The sequence below is a fragment of the Acanthaster planci genome, linkage group LG19 (assembly GCF_054643075.1).
Source record: "Acanthaster planci isolate LZ-2023a linkage group LG19, COTS_SCS, whole genome shotgun sequence".
NCBI lineage: Eukaryota > Metazoa > Echinodermata > Asteroidea > Valvatida > Acanthasteridae > Acanthaster > Acanthaster planci.
Genome location: NC_141795.1, coordinates 12,484,320 through 12,504,067, shown reverse-complemented (window position 1 = coordinate 12,504,067; position 19,748 = coordinate 12,484,320). Strand labels below are relative to the sequence as shown.

Genomic DNA, 19,748 nt, shown 5'->3' with positions numbered 1-19,748 from the left:
CATTGGTTTATGGTTGGTCTTGGTCTCGGTTTCGGATGTCGTGGCTTTGGTCTCGACCTGCAAAAGCCTCGGTCTCGAACCCTGGTCTTGGTCTTGAAGGAGTAGGTCTCGGTCTTGGTCTCGTACGCCTTGGTCTCGGTCTTGGACATCAAGGTCTCAGATACAACACTGATCACTACCTGTATTTCCCCAACCAGAGATCCAGCAGTTGTGATGGTCAGGTAGGTCATCTCTGCCTGTCAAGCAGACTGGTGAGACGTGGGTGTTCATCTGGGCGCCTTGGCCATTCTTGGCCTTCAACTTGATCACGGCGATGTCATTGTTGGTTGTGGAAGAGCTGTACTGCTCATGGAGGTGAAGACACTCAATATCAAAGTCCTGCTCCGAGCTCTCCGAACGGTACTGGTCGTGTTCCCCGAGGCGAACCGTGAAGCGATCTTTTCCATATCTGTAAAGAAGTGTCAGACGGAAATATGTTAATGTCAAATCTTAAACTACATATAAATAGTACATGTATACCCACTTTTCAAATACAACAATGTCTTTCTCTTTAAATGGAAAGTAACACCTTTTTAAAGTGTACATATTTCACCTTACACATCATATCAGTATTCGTCCCAGCAACACTGTCATTATATTAGGCCCTTCATATTTGGCATCAATATGACGCCACAGAGCCTTTGTGGCAAATTTGTCCGAGTTGAAAAATGTTCAACTTTAGTACATTTTCAGTACAGATAATTGAGTGCTTGTATTGCCAAATAATGCTTCAGTACAGACTTGAACCAGCTGCGACTTTTTGTTTTTCAAGTAATTAGTCAAGGAGCCCATGTACCTCTGGAAGCAGTGGGCAGCACTCAGAACATGGTACTCATCTATGAGCGTAGCACCACAGTAATGACCACTCTGCTTGAGTATGAGTTGGGCCTGCCATGGCCAACTGCCACGTTTGGCTGCCGTCCCACCAATGATGCGAGCATTGATGCCATTATCAACCTGTTTGATACCACAGCTTCCAGGAGCTGGGAGAGATGAAAGAACCACAGTAAGTTGAGACAAGCAATAGCATCATTATTTATTGCTGAACAAGACAGTTTCATTGAGTAAGTCGAGACAGATAGTGAGAAGCACCAACAGTGAGAAGCACCAACATTATACTTGATTACCTGGTCATTGTCATTGTGGAACTGAATAAACTCTAGTTCCATTTTGCAGTTCAGTATGCCAAATGAAGGCTTCTTTTCAGAAAGCGTAACGGACAAAGAGTTAAATTATTCAGACAGAAAATCAAACAAAATAACGTCCTTCACTGTCATTCATGAGATACTGTAATGATGTTTATCTCCTGATTGTTGAGTATTTCAAATGACTATTGCAACAACCTTTTTCTGGAAAATAGTCAATGCACACAGTACCTTTTTCAATGTCTAGAATTGTTTGTGTGAATGCAAAGTGAACACTCAATTACATATTGCAGAGGGGGGACAGGGGCTGTGCCCCCATGAATTCCTCAGTTCTAGCATTGATGGACGGGGAGGGGAATGAGGTGTAGTGGGAAGGGGCGGAATAAAACATTGGTGAGGGGAGGGGAAAAACTTAGATTTCTTACCCATTGTAACCTCTGGTAAGGGAACGATGCCACATTCCACTCCGACATCTTCGCCATGAGAGCAGTCGTTGGTACCATATCGCAAGTGGCCACAGTCACCTAGGTGGTTCTCATTGCCTTGACACTGTACCTCATCCAACCAAATCTTCCCCTGGCCTGCCCCAAAATGAGCCATCTCAAAGACACGAGAGTTGCCACTGGGAAAAGAAAAGAGATCATGTGACTCTTCCATGGTTATGATCCAATCCAAAATTCAAAATGAAAAAAGTTTGCTGGTGAATTTTTGGAACGTTAGATAAGGTAAGCCCAGGGATGTACAGTCGAACATGCTTAATACCAGCTCCAAGGGACTCTCCAAAAACCTTGTCTTACGGTAAACCTCGTGTTATACGTGTTGACACTTATCCCATTCATAGAGCGCAAGCCTGGTGTCATGCACCAGCTAGCATTGTTATATACACTACGTCAATGTACATGTACTGCAGACTTATATGTACCATACGATACAGTATATCCAGTGGATTAGTATTCGATGTACAGCCTTGAACTTGTTAATAAATTTTCAAATCATATTAATAAATATGATTTGAATGAATGAAAGAATGATTTCCAATACGCCTACTTGTTTGACGCAAACAGCAGAGAACAGAGCTTGTACGCGGCCGGCCGCCCTGCGCCACGCGCCACGCGCACGGCCCGGCAAAGCACTCCTTGGAAACTGGTACCCGACGTTGCACGTGAGTAATCAACTTGAGAACCAATTCTGAGGACCGGACGTAACAGGGGGTTGAAATTGGGGAATTTCTGTTGGTTTGTAATTTCCAGGAGGGATCCGTTTTCAAGTCAGGTTTACCCATAATTGTTCATGTTCGGCTTAAAAAAACCCACCTCTTTTGAACCAGACCCGCTGTGATCAAAACTCCTTTGATGCCGCGACATGGCAACACCTATTGTCGTTTAGAATAAAGCCCCCTCTAGCGACACAAGGAACAGAGTTGCCAAGTCATTGTTGGCAAAACCGCCAAGCAGATTAGCATTTTTGGAGACCTACTGACGCGCTCCATCAGGAATTACTTACTGGGATTAAGCTTTTGAAGACGCTTTTCAATTGTACTCTTATTAAAAATGCCATGGACAATGGTTTTTGACATTGCCGGTTAGGCAAAAGTGCTCGTCTTGTCCGTATTCTCATCTTAGCATAGCTCATAGTATTATAGCAAGTTTTCCCTCATAGGAATGTGTACATTTTGAACGGGACTGAAGAAATATGCTCATCTTAAGTGCAATCTCGTCTCATGCATGCTCATGTTAATCATGTTCGACTTTACATGTATCACCAGCCATAATTCCTCAATAGAGGCCATCTTGAGGTAAAATAGGCTGGGCAGTAAGTGTACGTGTCACCTTTGTATGGGTCATTCCATGAGGTTGGGGTACAATTTGTCACAGTGTCAGTTGTTACATGGGTTCTATAAAAATGAACAGCTATGTCCCTGCATGTGGATTCCACATTGACATTGTTAAACATCCTGCAAGGCTGAATACAGAGGGGTGTGTTATTTTTACAGCATAAATAACCTACTCTACAGGTCATGACAGGTGGCACAAGTTGTGGACGTAAAAGGACACTGTCACAACTTGTGCCCCAACCGCATGGAATGACCCATGTAGAAATTTTGAGAACATGTTAATGTGGTCCCTAGAAATGACACGGAGTGAAGTGTTTTAAAATACTCTAGGCAACACAAGGATGCACCAATAATGCTGACCTTTATGATCCATTGCTAATCACAAAGCCTTAAACTAGTTTTCACTCCAACTTGGACTTACACAATTCCGAGCTGTCGGCAAACAACTTGAGCCGCATTGTTATCAAAGCGGTCATCGCAGACTGTCCCCCACTGACCACCAAAGAAGACCTCAACCCGGCCAGAGTTACTATCTGGTCCACCCACCAGACGCACAGGGAGATCCTCTTTTAAGAAAAATCAAAACACAGCTGCATTAAAGGGTAGCTGCAATCAATGTTTTTTAACAAAGACCTTCACAATGAACCTTCATGTCTCAGTTGACACTGTTTTCGACCTTTGTTTCTCTATTTGAAAGGGTTTTGTACTGCACTTTTGGGTTTTAGGCTACTGAGTATTTCCATATTCATGAGCAAAACTGTGATGTCATCCAAGGAAGAAGCCTAAATGTTATATTTGCTTGTGCACGAAAAAGTCTTGCATTTTTGTAGATTTTGCTTGACTAAATTTTCTCTTCTTTGCTGATTGTTTATGTGCATAGCAATAAGCCAACTTCAGTCTCTTTCTCAGAACATTTGTAGTGATTAAATTCTGGGCTCACAATTTGAACAGAAAAACATGTGCACTGAACCATGTCTTCCCTGGATGACAGCACAGCAACAGCGCCCTCAGTTGTCTAGAAAGCATGCATAAGTAAAAGTGTTTTAAAAAGTACCCTTTTCAATGCATTTAACCAAATGGGTAAAGGAAGAGAGTTTTCATAAATGAGGACCAGTACAAAGTTGCAGAAAACTTATGTCTAAGAAAACTTCCTCGCAGTTACACTTCACCACAAGAACTTTGCCCACAGAAACCTCTGCGTTCTTTTCTTAAAGGGATTAATTAAATGGTATGATCACAACAATACAAACTGTCCAGTCTGTTTTAAGCTAAGACAGCTGAAGTGAATGTGGCCCCTACCACTTGGGCATTGTTGCTCATCACTGTTATCACCACAATCATCGGTACCATCACATTTCCAGTTGAGTGATATACAGTCTCCATTCCCACATTCAAATTGGGTATCCAGGCAACCTGATCAAGGAAAACATTACAAAAAGGAGAAAACTGACTTCAACATTTGTCAATATGCATTTAGGATTTACAAATAAGGAATGGCTATATCAAGCAAGATGTAGTCCTTCAAGCACTTTAGCAATTACATGTATATGTACACACAAATTGTAAACCAACCCAAACTGAGGTACATGTACATGTGTTATAAAGACCGAGCTATTTTGAAAGAATAAGCCATTCAATCAATCTTGCATCCAGAAATTAATCAGAAATGTCTGAGTTTTTGATCTGCATAATGTACATTTCCTTCAAGACATCAAATAGAAGGATCTAATAAAGAAAGAACACAAACTGGAGCCCTTGTAAAAATAAATACAAATTTCATGTAAGTGCAAAAAACGTAATTCCTATTTTTCTCAATTAAGGTTTTCTGTACTTTAATTAATCCTAAACCTCCCAAATCCTCCAAAATCCTTTCCTGCAAAGTGAAGGAATTTGGAGGATTCAGGGTGTATGGCAAAAGTGCATGGTTGATTTCGAAGGATGCCATATGTGAAGGTCGTGGATTAGACCTTATGTTGTTTGTGCTCAGTCAAGCACAAATTCAGCCCAATATTTCTTTGGAATCAACAACACAGCCATTCGCACTGCTTCTACATAATTACAGGAATTGCTGGAGGATCTTGAAGGATTCGGGCGGTTCGGTACACCTCAAAATGACATTTTAAAGATATTTTGGAGGATTTGGGCTGAATGTAATTTTTCCATATTGAAAATTGGAGGATTCAGGACGGTTCCTAGTAAAAAAGGCCTAGGGGGTTAGGGTTAAGATTTACCCACAAATTATTTACAGGCAAATTTCATTGCGAAATACTGCATAATTATGATATAATTTATTAAAATTAAAACACACTACCGGGTACCTCTTTTACATGCCTACCTGCTCATGCTAAAACATTATCTCATCACCCTTAATGCAAACTACCACTGCGCATTGTACCTCAATGTTTGTCAAACTTCATATTTTTCAGAGATGTGACACTAAAGTACATGTATGTTAATTTTTACAATGTCTTAAATCTAAGTGGTCAGAATTAGAACTCACCCTACATGTACATGTAAACCATTTCATGTTATGATTAAAAAAATGCAACTGAGTGACAAGTATGAGAAACAAATGTAAATGTGGTGGAAAATACAAGAACACTGAACAAAATACATGACGCATTTGCTGCTGGTAAAGATGCTACTTGAAATTTCTACCAACAGGCTTGAATCAGAAGAGGGAAACTCCATTGAAATCTGAGACAATTCAGAGTTGACAATAATAATTTGTAACTTTTGCTAGATTCATACCCTTTGTGCATTAATTCATGGGGCATTGTGGTGTGCTAGGCAAAAGCATTGTTTCTAAACAAGTTAAAACATTCTGACTGGAATATGCATGGCCAGTCGTTTTAAGCTAAAATGTCATATATCATGTACATTGATGCTGTTCATTTCAAAATTCATTCCTTTAGAATTGATCAAAATAAATTATCTGTTTCAAGTTGCATTATCCTGTAATTTAAATCAAAACAAAAGTTGACTTTGCAGGTATGAATCCCTCTATGTATTTTTCTCAAAACTACTCAAAATCCAGATATGATGTTTTGCTCTAACACAACGAAATGTCTTTAAAAAGCACTTTGCGGAACATTACAGCGCTTTCGTACACTGTGCAGTAAGATAAATTTGCAAAAGGTTTGCTAACTCTGGAATGAACTTACCCCTTATACCCTTCTTTCAAGCTGTGCATGGATTCAAAAGAAATCTAAAAATGTTCTTAGTTCTGGTTTTATATAACATGTAAGCATCCATCCTACATACTGTAAGTGTACAAGTTACATTTAACCCCTTCGCGCCGGGACGCCGATAGAGCCGCCGTAAAAATTGAGATCCTCAGCCCGCTTTTCTGCTATTATTCTCGGCCCACGCTCGAGCGAAAACAGTGAAAGAAGGCAGACCCTGGCTCTTGTATATATGGTGATTGGCCTTTGTGTGTAGCCCAGAAATGAAACGACCGAATTTGCATCATAATCACCAGCTTCACAATTGTCCCCACTTTGAAAAGAGGCAACGGGAATGTGGAAGCTTGAGTAGAGCCGCATGCCACCAAACAATTAGCCTTTTCACTGTGTAATTCAAAGCATGCAGAGTATGCAGGGCCACAAACCGAAAATTTACGGTTTGGCAGGTGGCCTTCGTGGCCAAGCGAGGCTGGAATTCTTGGAGTCCGCTTTCGGAAAGAAATTCCCGTTGTCAAGGGGTTAAATTATCTGGCGCTATCATCTTATCCATCAAAATTGTTTCCATTTATTTATAATTCTTGCTTGTCACAGTCTGAAGTCCACTTATTTATGTTTCACAAATGGTACCAGGCTTGGAATAAGCTTCTCCCTGGTGCCCAAATCTGTCACCATCTGTATTCAATTGTTTTCATTACATTTGTATTTAGTAGTGGCATATGGAAAACATATCACCAAATTCAAAATATTCATAACACTATTGCACATTTGAATTCTGCAGACTAATGTTCTGAAAGATCTGAATTTTCATTAGCTTACCTTCATTGGGTACGCAGATGACACCAGCTGCTTCCCTAGCAACACAGTTATGAGTGCCCCAGCCTGAGAAGGGGCAGTCAGCAAGAGATGTTTCTGTTCCAACGCACTCCACATCATCCATGATGATGTTACCGTTGCCTACGCCAAACTCAGCCACAATCACTGCCCTGACGGCACCACTACAAATAACAGAACCCCAGAACACTCACTCAAATGACACTGGAAACTGGTTTTTTCCCCCCGGAGAAAATTTCCAGCTAATGAATAATTTATCTGTTATTGCTACATAGTCCAAATGCATTTAGGAGTCTTGTAAATTAAAAAAAAAACCAGTAAAAAATTAGACTTAAGAAGTGTCTGAAAGAAAAAACCCTTGACAAGTTACCATCACACAGTACAAACAAATGTGGAAAACGTAGGAGAGGAGATTTTTAAGGCAGAATTTGTATGCCTCCTTTGGCCTCTTTTCTGAACTGTGCTGCCACATGAACTGGTAGACACATGGTTTGACAAAACATGCGTCACCTTGACTTCATATATCTTCACTTTTGTACTCAAGTACTTGTGCAACTAGTACTTCCATGGCCGACTGAAGTGCTTGGTAGGCCCTATAGGCCCCCCTATGTTCTGTAGGCCCTACGCACAGGCATGCACTAGCAGCAATTTCATAGCACTGCTAAGCACTGGAGCATAGCACTGCATCATTTAAAGGTTGAGCTATTACTGATAAACTATGCACTAACTAGTCTGAAGGTTTTCCAAAATCAACAAATTAAAAGAGAAGCACATTGTGGTACACGGGAACCTAGGCCCCTGCATATTGGGGAAGTCTCCAAATTTTTCATAGGCTCTGGGCACAATGCCTACTTTGCCTATTTGATAATCCAACCCATGCAGAGTACTAATTCACAGGTATTTGAATTATATAATAAGCAACTACGAAGTATCCCCAGTCTCAGTTTAAGCTAAACACAATTGTTCACCCACTGTAAGTAATGAAAGTTCTCGCAACAGCATAACTAGCATGGAGTATTTTTGTAATTGCGACATTGTTAATGTTTCCGCTAATATGGCTTCTAGTTAACAACTTGGTCTTTTTGTTCTCAAGTAATTGTAAATGCTGTAACAGGTTTCCTCACCGTGTAAAGCCTAACTGTTTACAGACGACAGTTGCATCTTGGATATCCCAGTTGTCATCACAGACAGTCCCCCAGATGCCCATGTACTGTACCTCCACACGCCCCTGGTAGTTACCTGTAGAGGTCTGGTCAGGCAGGTCATTCACGATGCGGATGGAAAAGTCTGGATTGACCTCTGATGCCAAGAAGACAAAAATTCAAATGACAGAGAGGCTTCTGGGTTGCTGAATGCCTTTACTTTGTGCAAACTATTCATACACAGTTTGTGTTATTAGCCAGCAGTCATTCTAGCAGTCTGACAATAATTTGTCTATATTACATTTACACTACTTGATGTTAGGACCCAATCACAAAACCTGTGATCAACCAAACTGGCACATGGCATTTGATGTCAGTTTAACATTTCTGCAATCCACTCCATACTGCAGCAAGAGATCAGGTGATTTTAAAGAATGATGTCAATTGGGTGGGAAATCAACCCGTGCATATAGGTTTATGTGTTTAGTGCTGGACATGTTGATTAATATACGGTCTTCCTGGGTGCAACGTACAACGTGCTCAGTTGTTATTGTTACACCAGCCTGTCTTTTCTTTGCCAGTGAGGGGGTGCTCCTAGTCAAAGCAGATACTGTGTGGAATTTACGCTCTCTTCTAATGAGTGACATATGATCAGAGGTGTCCTACCTTCTGACGGTCCTGGTGTGCAATGTTGTTCGTCGGTAAAATCGCCACAGTCATTGTCACCGTCACACAGCCAGCGTGTTGGGATACAGCGACCACTAGGGCAGGGGTGATAGACTTCTCCATCTACATTGGTACAGTCAGCTGTGAACGGCAAATCAATTTGTATCGATTGGGTAAATATGGATTGCAAACTTGACTGCACTCGGGCTATGTAATTTCTGACACAGGGGCAAACGATTAATAATACTCTAGTATTCAAAAGACGGACAGATCAAGAAATGTGTTCTTACATGTATACTATCAATGATTAATTTAAACAATGCTCATTCTTTGGAGAAATGTGCAGAAAATTCAGTGGAGTAACTGTATTCAAGTTAATGGATCTTCAAGTGAATTCCACTACAAATATCCAACCAAAACCTTAAGACCACTGATAATATCTTAGCTTGCACTCTAAATCTAGGGCATTCTTGACAATCATTGCTTACATATATACAATGCTGTCAATATGTTCACTTTTTGGATGATTAACCAGATCTTTTCAATCACACTGTACTACAGATTAATCTGGGTACTCAGTTTCCTGAACAGAGTGTGGGAATTAAGGCAAATGATTTATTACAGCATGTGACTAATTTCATGAATCACTTGGTTGCACAATTCAAAATAAGCAAAAAAATAGTTCACTAACATCACTGCAATGGGTCTTTATTATAAACTGTAATGCAGAACTAAATACACTTTGACCTACTTGTCTGAGATAGCCTCTCGTAGTGTGTGACACCGGCTTGGGTCTCCAACCCGCCTGTCTGGGCTCGGTTCTCATCGTAGAGTGTACAGTCTCGACTGGCCACCTGGAAGTCAAAGGAGCGGCAGACAAAGTCCATGTTGGTAATGCAGAACTGAGCACACTCAGCCAGGGACTTGTCCATATAGCTGGCATCGGGTGCAATACGAGAAGGGATGGCAGAGTCCACCAATGCATTGAAGTCTGCCAGGGGATCACCTAGTAGGGACAAAAACAAGAGACAATGTGCAGCGATGCCATTCAGACAAGGACCTCATTGTATGGATCATCTGCAAACCACAAAATTATGCACTTAGGATAGCAAGCAAAGTTGGGTTTACAACAGGACAGCCTTAAAATGATGCACCACAGAGGTCCTCAATTTATGTACACATGAGCTCAGCCTTGTCAGCGTGGCAAACACTGTAAACATGTTACAGCTGGTGTAAAGTTTTTATTGTTGAATAACCTTGCCTTTCAGAAATACCAGATTGACACATTTTTTCCTTTAAAACTACTCTGTTGAACCTGAGTACATTTCAACGAGAACAAGTACAAGTCAAACAAAAAACGCACTTCAAGTACAAATTGGCATATGACAATAAACTGTGGTTGGATAAATTTCTTTGTAGCTTACACAACAAATTCAAGAATTTTGCATTCACCACGTAAGACCAAGAAAACAAACAGTTCTGCTTCCAATTACATGCCTCTCAAAAACAGTATGTTTAGGTAGGGTCAGTAGGTTGGAAAAATTGGGGGGGTTTGATTTTTGGTGCTAATTGAATGGCATACACGGGGACGAAAGCTGCCAAAAATTGCCACAGAAAGTGATAAAACTTGCCTTAATCTATGTGAAAGTTTCTACCGTTGACCATTGTTAAGAATTATGGACAGTTCACACCACTATGCACAGCCCTAGTCAGGTACGTAATCACGAAGCAAATTGCATGATGCATCCAGATGGGTCGGGGATAAACCTTGTGCTGCGGCCAATGGCAGCAGAAAATTTTGTGGAAACGTGCTCAAGTGTGAGCAAAATAACCTCAAATTAACCTCATAAATTTAGAAATTACATACAGACAAAAAAACGACAAGAACAAGAAGTTCTGTGAACTAATTTGCAGAAATCTCCTTTCAACATCGATTTTTTTTTTGGACCTGCAGCTGTAATGTTGCGTGCGTGCGGCCGTTCGACCAGGAGACTGGTTGCAATATTTCCATCATGCGTTCTTTTGCATGGGCCCGGCGTGGCACCAACCAGTGCAGCATTGCTGTAATGCATTCAGCTTTGCGCACATTTTCACCACTGCCAAACGTGAAGGGAATTAACTCGTGAAAATAACGGAAATCTCATTTCAAAAGTTGCAAAGTAGAAAACGCAAGCATTTGAACATAAAAAGGTTGTTTAGAGGTGTTTTGTGAAGACAGAAAAGACAACACAATTTCTTATTTTTATTTTTTAAGTTTTTAAAATTTCCTTTCCAACTTGCTGATAAAAATTTTAGGGTTGTGCCAAAATATTAGGGTTGATCAGGAATCAGGAGCACAGATTTGCAGTTAAAGGGTGTACACATGTACATAAGCCGAGGTCTTCACTCAGCTGTGAAATGTACCATAACACTGTCTAATTTTGTTCCATCTACTAGGTCCCAACCCTGGCCTGTTGTTTGTATGAAGATAGACATGTAAGTCCCATGTTCATCTCCTGTTGCATGTCACTTTTCAACCCATTTGTCCATACGTGAGCTTTGCTTGGCCTAGTATGAGAAAGGCTAGGCTTAGCTGTGCTTAGAGAAACAAGAAAACTTACTGCAACCCTGTTCATCACTTCCATCTCCACAGTCCGGCTCCTGATCACAAACCCATGTACTAGGGACACAGTGAATTCTGTTTGGGAGAACAATGGCAAACAATGTGAATTTTCAATACTAACAAATACTGGAAAACTGAAGTTATGTAGACATTACTCTGAACATGTCCCTCTCACAGGAAATGAGAGCATGGCTTCACTATAATATTAGCACTTTGGTATTTGTAGAAAAGACCAATATGCTGCCTAGAAAGTAAGACAACATACCCTCCACTGACACAAGTGAACTGATCTGTATCACAAGACGCTGGGGGTGGTGGCTCTGTCAAGAGAACAAAACACGAACATTTGGCAAATTCCACTGGCATAAAAGCAGGGACAAAGGGGAACACAAACTAGGCTTTAATTCATTTGATGCAGAAGTTCAAATGGACAGAAAATGAAGATGTATCACTCTACAATTACATTTGGAAACATTTTAATGACATTTTAATTACAAATAACTTCTGCAAAGAACAGTAATTTTAAAAAGTCTTGAAATGAGATACTAAATCCCCTCTTACATCTTAGGCGATGGGTATACAAATTGTTAGAGAAAGTTTGGTGGAGTTCAAATAAAAATCTTCAGAACAAACATGTCAACTTCGTACCTGTGGCTACAACATCTTGACCATAAACTTTGACCTCACACAAGGTTAAGTAAGCCTTCTGGCTGCGAGTCTGTTCGATGTAAACAAATCGGCCAACAGTTTGGGCTGAACACTGGATAGTAATCTGTCTGTCCTCTCTTTTTGCTGCCTCTTTGATCATGGCACCACTCACGTGGCCACACTCCACGAATGAGGCAACATTCAGGATTGCATCGCCGACCTTCACAGAGGCACGCTTCAACCGGTTCCCTGCATCCAGGTACGAAACAGATAGAATGAGTTTTACAGGGAAATTGACTTGTAAAAGCCTTTTATTGAAATTGCTGAATAAAAGCAAATGAGGATTAATTGCACTACCAAGCATTTGTCATGAAAATGTCACATTTCAACTTCACATTTTGAAATGTTGTGCATACAGTTTCCAAGCATTCTAATTTGTTGACATTTGGAACAACATAAATGCACTCCTTATTTTCTCCCATAAGAAAATTCAAACTTAAATTTCACATTCCCCCCACAATGTCAAGGTTTATGTGTCCTTGTGAAGATGTGAACGATTTTCCACAGCTGCAATTTTGGCCACTCCATGGTATCCTCTCAGCATCTTAGCTGTGTCATTAACAGCCCCTCTTGTGACAGCCACTTTATTTACAGCACAGATTGTCAGCATTTGGACATTGGTCCAGGAACTTACCATAGTCATATCGATTAACAATGACGATATGGTCAATTTCGTAATCTTGACCTAGGTCAACATACCACCAGGGATGTCTCTCCGAATCTGGGAAAGCAGAAAAATAAAAAGAATGCATTTCCAATTTCTAAAATCAGTTTGACATCACATTGGCAGCTGGTGGAGAACACTTTTTTTGACGACCCTTGACTATGACAAGAACTAACTCAGTCAAACCATATGCACGCACGTACCTGTTAACATCAAAGCCCTATTTGTGTTTGACCGAATAATGGGTCTAGTGCCTACCTTTTTCCAAACTCTCCATAACTGAATAACTGAACATTTTTCATAATTCTGATGACTTTTTGGAAGCAAACAGAACGTTGTGGTCTTGCTGTCATATCCTAAATTTGGTGTGCTCTATTAAAATCAGACCAGCTGGCCAAAAGTAGGTTGTCAGTATTGTTAAAATATACATCTCTCTCCTCGGCGATGTTTTCATGTTATTTTAAAATGGAATGTCTTTAATGAGACTATGACTGTTCAAAATCTAATAACGTGGGATTGAAAACATTCTTTATAGTCATATTTCTATTTCAAATTCTGTCAACGTGTCTGGTTTTTGGCAAATGTTGCAAACTGCCACGGCAACAGGTAACCAGCAGGCAGCCTACCTGTCAACGTGCAGCTGTTGTCGGCAAACTGCGGGGAATCATTGCCATCCACAGCCAGACTGGATTCTTTGGGCACGCCTCTCCATGTCAGGGTGGAGCTCTGAACCGTTGGTTTACCCTGAGACAGGAGCCCTGGAATAAGACACACATAAGAAAAGAAATGAACACATCAGAGAAAAAATGAAAAAATTACTATTATGAAATAACCAATAGCTACATCCTTATGAATTCGATTCATTGATAATGGTCGCTAAGAAGTTTAACCTTTTTTGGCTTACCTATCTTTGGAAAATATATCTTTGTGAGAATGTAACATTTATTTTCCATAACATAATTAGAAAACATGGATGGAAAAAATTCTGAAGATTCAGCACAAAACGATGTATAAAAAAACACCGAGCAGTATCAGAGAAAATCAACAGGGGCCCAACTCTCTTCAGCTGAACTAATTCAAATTGTTATGGAACAAATGCAAATTGAATAATTGAATTGAATAGTTCTTATAGCTTGAGTAGTTCGTAAATTGAACAACAGGTCAAGTTCTACATGTGTTAAGTGAAGTAAGCCCTGTGCTTACGTTGTCCTCCTAGTGGCTGTGCTGTAGCCAGTGCTGGTGGATCTGTTGGGACTTCCTGGCTCTCTAGGCAAGCACTCAGCTCACAATATGTCCAACCTTCCAACTGGCCACTATTATCAGCAAAGTAACACCACGGCCTCTGGTCGTTGTCAGGGTTACGGCAATGGTTGTGATTACCGACACCTGGTAGAAATATCAATATGGGGCCATGATTAACAGAGGTACACTTGTTAAATGCTAAACAAAGGCAATCAAACAAGTTCATCAGGTGAGTGTTCATTTTAGTCATGTACTGTATGCAACAAAGATCTGCTACAAAGATTTCCACTTATTCTGCTCAAAACGTATAGGGCCCAATCTTAAGGTCTAAATCTAGTCATAAGTATCTCTAGATAATTTTCCTACTGGTAGAGAGACTACTGTGTGAGTGGTTTTAAACTGCTGATACAACAAGTGATTGGTTTCTGAAAACCTTTCTGGTTTCATAAGACATTGTGACTCCTTTAACCATCACAATTCACCCTCATACATGTAAATGACAATCACTGATGTCATATGCACGTAGTAATGCATCAGTAGTCATTATATGGAGTTTTCATGAGCATTGCTATGTACATTCAGCACCACATCACACAGCATGCACTGCACAGGGCACACATCACTTTTCCTTATAATTAGCTTGATCATACTAGTGTGCATGCATTACACTCTTACTCCCTTTTTGAAAAAACAGGGAGGGTGGCTCAAAACTGACAAGGGTGAAAGTACTTTTTAAGAGACCAGCACTGAATTTAAAAAGAGCTGTATAAATTGAAAAAAATGTAAGTAAAGCAGACAAAATAGGGTAAACAATGAAAATACTGTTTCTCTTTCTCTGAATAGGTTGCATTGTTGTAAAACATCAGGGTATTGTAAAAGTTCCCTTTGGCAGAACCAACTGTAACCCTGTCCAAAAAGAGGTCTTGGGTTACAATTTCAAATTTTGTTTCTTTATGACTATGTTTTCCTTTTGCGTACTTAAATTGTTCCTTCCTGAGCTTTTGACTTTTCTACTGGTAAGCAGTGTTCCAGTGTTGAACCTTTGTTCAATTGCCTAATTCTTTTGTCAAATAGTCCACTCTTCCTTCAGTTTATCTTTAATGTTCTTGCTTTCCTAGGAGATCACAGGATGCTCTCTGCATCCACTGCCTTTAATATCTGACTAGTACACCAGTGTGTACAATCCCAGTAAACTTTACAGGAGATCAGCAGGATGTTGGGACATTTAATCCCTACTTGTTGTTCACACCTTACCCAAGCTGTGAAAGCTATGAACTTCTGCTGAATGCTCATTTGCCTAGATACTAAATGACCAATCAGTATTGGAGTCATGTGTGACATTCTTTAAGTTGTCCAATGAGAGCCTGAGCTGGTCATGTGGCGAGGGCATGTTCTGGGTGGCAGTTTGCCATCATGCTGACTACATGCCTGCCGAATTTTGTCTGCATTCTGCACTATTTTTCTTTGAACCGGTGGACCTAAAAATCCAAGTCTTCCCCTCATGTTCACGAGTGTTGGCTTTCTATCTTAGTTACTGGACGGCATGTTCTGAATAGTGTTGTAGGTCTCTAGACCTTTTTTTGCGGTCTCGGTCTCGCCCTGTCAAAGTCTCGGTCTTGGGAGGGCCGGTCTCGGTCTCGGTCTTGGATGCCATAGTCTCGGGTCTCCCCCTTGAGACCAGTCGAGACCATAACAAAATGCGCATATTGCTACCACGCATGTGCGCGGTTGCAAAAGGTCAAATTACCTCCGCTCAAGTCAAATCTTCAACCACTGATATAAATACAACACAGTAATGTTCAGATTGTGTGCAATAAACAATGAAATCGATGCTGGAATGAAGACTAGTCAATGCAGCATGATGCAACCTTGTCCCAAGTTATTACTTTATTTCCAATCCAGAGTAGCCATGCTGCTTGACACCATGGAGATGAGGTTGTGAGTAGCGGAATTCGCACACTAGACTGGTTCCCGCTCCCTACGTAGTCTCCTGCTGAACGTAGGGCCGGGACGGGAACCAGTCTCTGTGTGTGTGCACGCTATGAATTGTGTGCACGTGTTAAAGTGCTTTAATTCCGTCTTGTATGTGGTATGTGTTGTTTTAGTAGTTTCGTTACGGTACATCTTTTTTGGATATTTGTTTTTCAGTATTTTGCTTACAAAAAGCAGTCTGAATGTATCTGTTTTAATATTCACATCATATCATTTGGGACACTCAGGTTGAAAATGACCAGACCAGGGTAAACGTAGAGCAGTATCACTGATCAAAGACGGAACTGAGACATTCTTTAACAAATATTTGACCTATTTGTGTGTGTGTGTTTATGCTAATGTTTTTGTTTAATTTCTTTTATACTTACTTGTACTGCCATATGTTTGTCCCTATTTACCTTCTAGAAATAACTAAACATTGGTTTATGGTTGGTCTCGGATGTCTCGGTCTCGACCTGCAAAAGTCTCGGTCTCGAAGTCTTGGTCTTGAAGGAGTAGGTCTCAGTCTTGGTCTCGGACATCAAGGTCTCGGACACAACACTGGTTCTGAAAGAGGGTCTGGAGGGGACTATCTGCCGTCCACCTGCTCTTGTGACTTGTAGACACAGCACAAGTACACCAAGGCATCTGTGGCATTAATCACCAGCATCAATCTTGCAAGATCCCCAAGCATTCCTTTGTGTTACATTTCTTCTGCTGAACTTTTGCTCTTTACTTTTGTCAACTGGCTCCACAACATGACAGACTCCTGTTCTCCCACCTTTGAATGTCTCGTCGCAACTCACCTCTACATCTAGTACTTTGGCGCCACTTTTTCCCTTGAGCTCAAAGTGTATTCTACATAACTTAACAGGATCCTGCATTTTCTGTACATCTCCTATTTTAATTATGGCCATCTGAATTGGTGTTCTCTGGAGTCACTTCATATTTCTCATACTGATTGGCTTGTTTATTCCCTCCAGTAATTCCCTCCCCTTTAGTACATACATTCTGAATTGTGTGAGGTCAAGAGTTTTTTCAAAAGGGAATTCAAATAATACGAAATTTGGTTCCTGCTATTTTGAAATGTGAACCACGGGTTACACAACAAAAGACTTTTTACATCTATTCAATCAATTTGTCCGATTGTGTGCCTTCGCTTCAATCTTAAAATAAACTAAAGCTCAAAAAACCATTTTTGGGGGCAATCTTGAATACAGCTACATCAACAATCTTGATGTAACTTTTTTGTATCCACAAAATTAAATCGATGTAGTAACTTGACTTGGGAGTCACCATGGTACAGTGATACTTCCACTTCTACAATCCAAGGTTCGAATCCCACCTAGATCGGCATGGGGATAGGGTTTTTCCGTCCCTATCAGATTCTATGGGTTTTCCCTGGTATACTTGTTTTAGGTTTTCCTACCACTCCAAAAACAGAACAAATATTATTTTCTTCACTGCCACTCAAAATGATTCTGTAATTGGTGCATAATGTGCTATGCGGATGAACAGAAATAAATATTCAGCAAAACTATACGGTATATGGATGTACACAGTCCTACCTGTATTAGGATATGTGGAAGCACTCACACCTGCCCCCCTTGATGCTGCAAACGCCCATGACACGCAACGTTTACCATCATGGGTCGTACTGAACGTTCCTCGGTAACTGTGGCCATTGCCATGGTAACATTCTGGCACAGCTGGTAAGAGAGAGAAAAGAGACAAATAATAAGTGTGCACTTTTGAACTTTTTTAATTCTACGGATGAGTTCAGCTTTTTTTTTTTGGCTCAAGAAAAAGTAAAATACATGGGAGGGTCAGTCTATTGGTAAAAGTAAAGGGAAACGACGAAGTTTCGACTGGAAGACAGATGGGAACCAAGCTGAAATTGAGCAAGTCAGTGGAAGTACCTACTTTGTGCATCAGTAAAACCTCACTGATATGAGAGTTTTGGCAAACACTTGAACCACCATGGCTACCATGGGCCAAGCTGTCACGCACCCACCGGATCTAAATCTAGATTTAAATCTAGATCTTAAGTTATCTCTCTGATCTTCTGTTGGCAGTACCTCCCAACAATCTGATATTCATAAATGGATTATGAAGGATGCCTTTTGATTAAGCATTGTTCTTACCACCCAAACCATTTCAAAAATGTCAAATTAGAAGCATACCTGGTCCTTTTCGCTGGAAGTAGTCAAATGGCTGAGCCTGGATGTCGGTCCTAAGTTGAGCTGTCTCCATGGTGGCCTGACTCAGCCAGCACTGAGATGAACGGCGTGCATAGTCAAAGGACGCACAGCCAAAGGACGCAAGCAGGCAGAGTTCAGCACAGCGCTCCACAGAAACATCCTGGTGCTCTATTACATTGTGACCAGCGATAGCAGCATCAGGGGTGATCTGGAATTCAGCCAGTGTGCCTGACGGGAAAAAGGGAGGGGGGGTCAGAGGAGAGTTATCAAACATCAAAAGTGACATTTGGACCTAGGACACCATGTTTGAGACAATTCACACTGAAGATTAATAATTTGAGGATGGTTGAAGGAGCGAAGTCTGAGTACTGTAGTAGCTTCATAAAGGATAACTCGGACAGAAACTTGCAACCATTTCATCCACGAATATTCTACGAACAGTCTTCCAATGAAATATTAAAATTAAAAGAAATTACATAAATATTTGCAACATGACTATATTAGGGTGATTTTGTAGAATTCGCAACTGCAAATCTCTTTTTCATTATGAATTGGAAGTTCCTTTGCAAACACTGGCTACTATTACCACAGCACAAAACAGTGGAATACACCCAAGTATGCCATCACTATCATGTTATGCAACTCTTCAAAACTTTAAAACTTTCACCGAACAAAACTAAAATCAAACAAAGGTAGGCACTGTGCAGAATATGTTTTATTATATAATTTACAAACAGATCCTTGTCATTTGATCAGTCTAGTAACTAAACCAGTTGGGGAGAAAACAGGAAAAAAGAAATCTGTACATGTACTTTTCACATAAAAGTTTTTAATAGATAACTGTAATGTATACAAACTGCAATAGTTTTCATACCAATATCAATCCTCTCATAGTAATCAAAGGGATGATTGTTGAAGTCAAACTTGAGCCGGTCTGTGTAGGAAGACTTGTCTGACAGCCAGCACCGATTATCATCTCGGAAGTAGTCAAAGGACCGGCAGGTGAAGGCATTCTCTAGCAGGCAGAGCTGGGCACACTGTACAGCTGTCACACCATGGTGCTCAGCTTGGTTGGCCCCAGGGATGGCAGCATTCTGGAAGAGGGCAAAGCGTTCCAGAGGATTGGCCGCCTGTTCCACAGCAGCAGCTGCAAGGAGAAAGTCAGAAATTAGATGTTTCAATATTGATTCAGTAGTTTCATTTCAGCCCTCTGTTACCAAAGAATTGTTCTCCCTAGGGGCTCCTTAGAGAGAGAAAACAGGGAAATGTTCAGTTTCAGAGATGGGAGGATAACTCCTGAAAAATATTTATGGGGGGGGACCCACTAGAATCAATCATGACAGCATGGAAATCCAATCCACACATTGGCCTAAGTGGCATTCGAACTCAGAGGTGAGGCCTGCTTACAAGATCAGCAATGAACATGAGTTCCTCCGTATTAAATACCACATTCCACAACCCTACCATATGCATCATGCACTTGTTGGACCATGGTCAGCATACCACTGGACAGGGTAC

General features: G+C 40.7%; 1 protein-coding gene across 5 annotated transcripts in view; it reads right to left on the bottom strand.

Moving 5' to 3' along the window:
* LOC110982961 (apolipoprotein(a)-like) overlaps nt 1-19,748 on the bottom strand; it is a 40,690-nt gene that overhangs the window by 3,025 nt on the left and 17,917 nt on the right. For all 5 annotated transcript variants that reach the window (XM_087130018.1, XM_087130019.1, XM_022241816.2 and 2 more), the window contains 18 exons: nt 19,105-19,377; nt 18,213-18,458; nt 17,598-17,738; nt 14,020-14,202; nt 13,443-13,574; nt 12,787-12,873; nt 12,093-12,341; nt 11,710-11,764; nt 11,443-11,519; nt 9,594-9,848; nt 8,843-8,983; nt 8,159-8,333; nt 7,020-7,198; nt 4,318-4,431; nt 3,440-3,584; nt 1,610-1,806; nt 836-1,022; nt 180-448 (listed from right to left, as the gene is read on the bottom strand). In XM_087130018.1, coding sequence (XP_086986144.1) covers nt 180-448; nt 836-1,022; nt 1,610-1,806; nt 3,440-3,584; nt 4,318-4,431; nt 7,020-7,198; nt 8,159-8,333; nt 8,843-8,983; nt 9,594-9,848; nt 11,443-11,519; nt 11,710-11,764; nt 12,093-12,341; nt 12,787-12,873; nt 13,443-13,574; nt 14,020-14,202; nt 17,598-17,738; nt 18,213-18,458; nt 19,105-19,377 — 3,105 coding nt within the window. The remainder of the gene's footprint in view (nt 1-179; nt 449-835; nt 1,023-1,609; nt 1,807-3,439; nt 3,585-4,317; nt 4,432-7,019; nt 7,199-8,158; nt 8,334-8,842; nt 8,984-9,593; nt 9,849-11,442; nt 11,520-11,709; nt 11,765-12,092; nt 12,342-12,786; nt 12,874-13,442; nt 13,575-14,019; nt 14,203-17,597; nt 17,739-18,212; nt 18,459-19,104; nt 19,378-19,748) is intronic.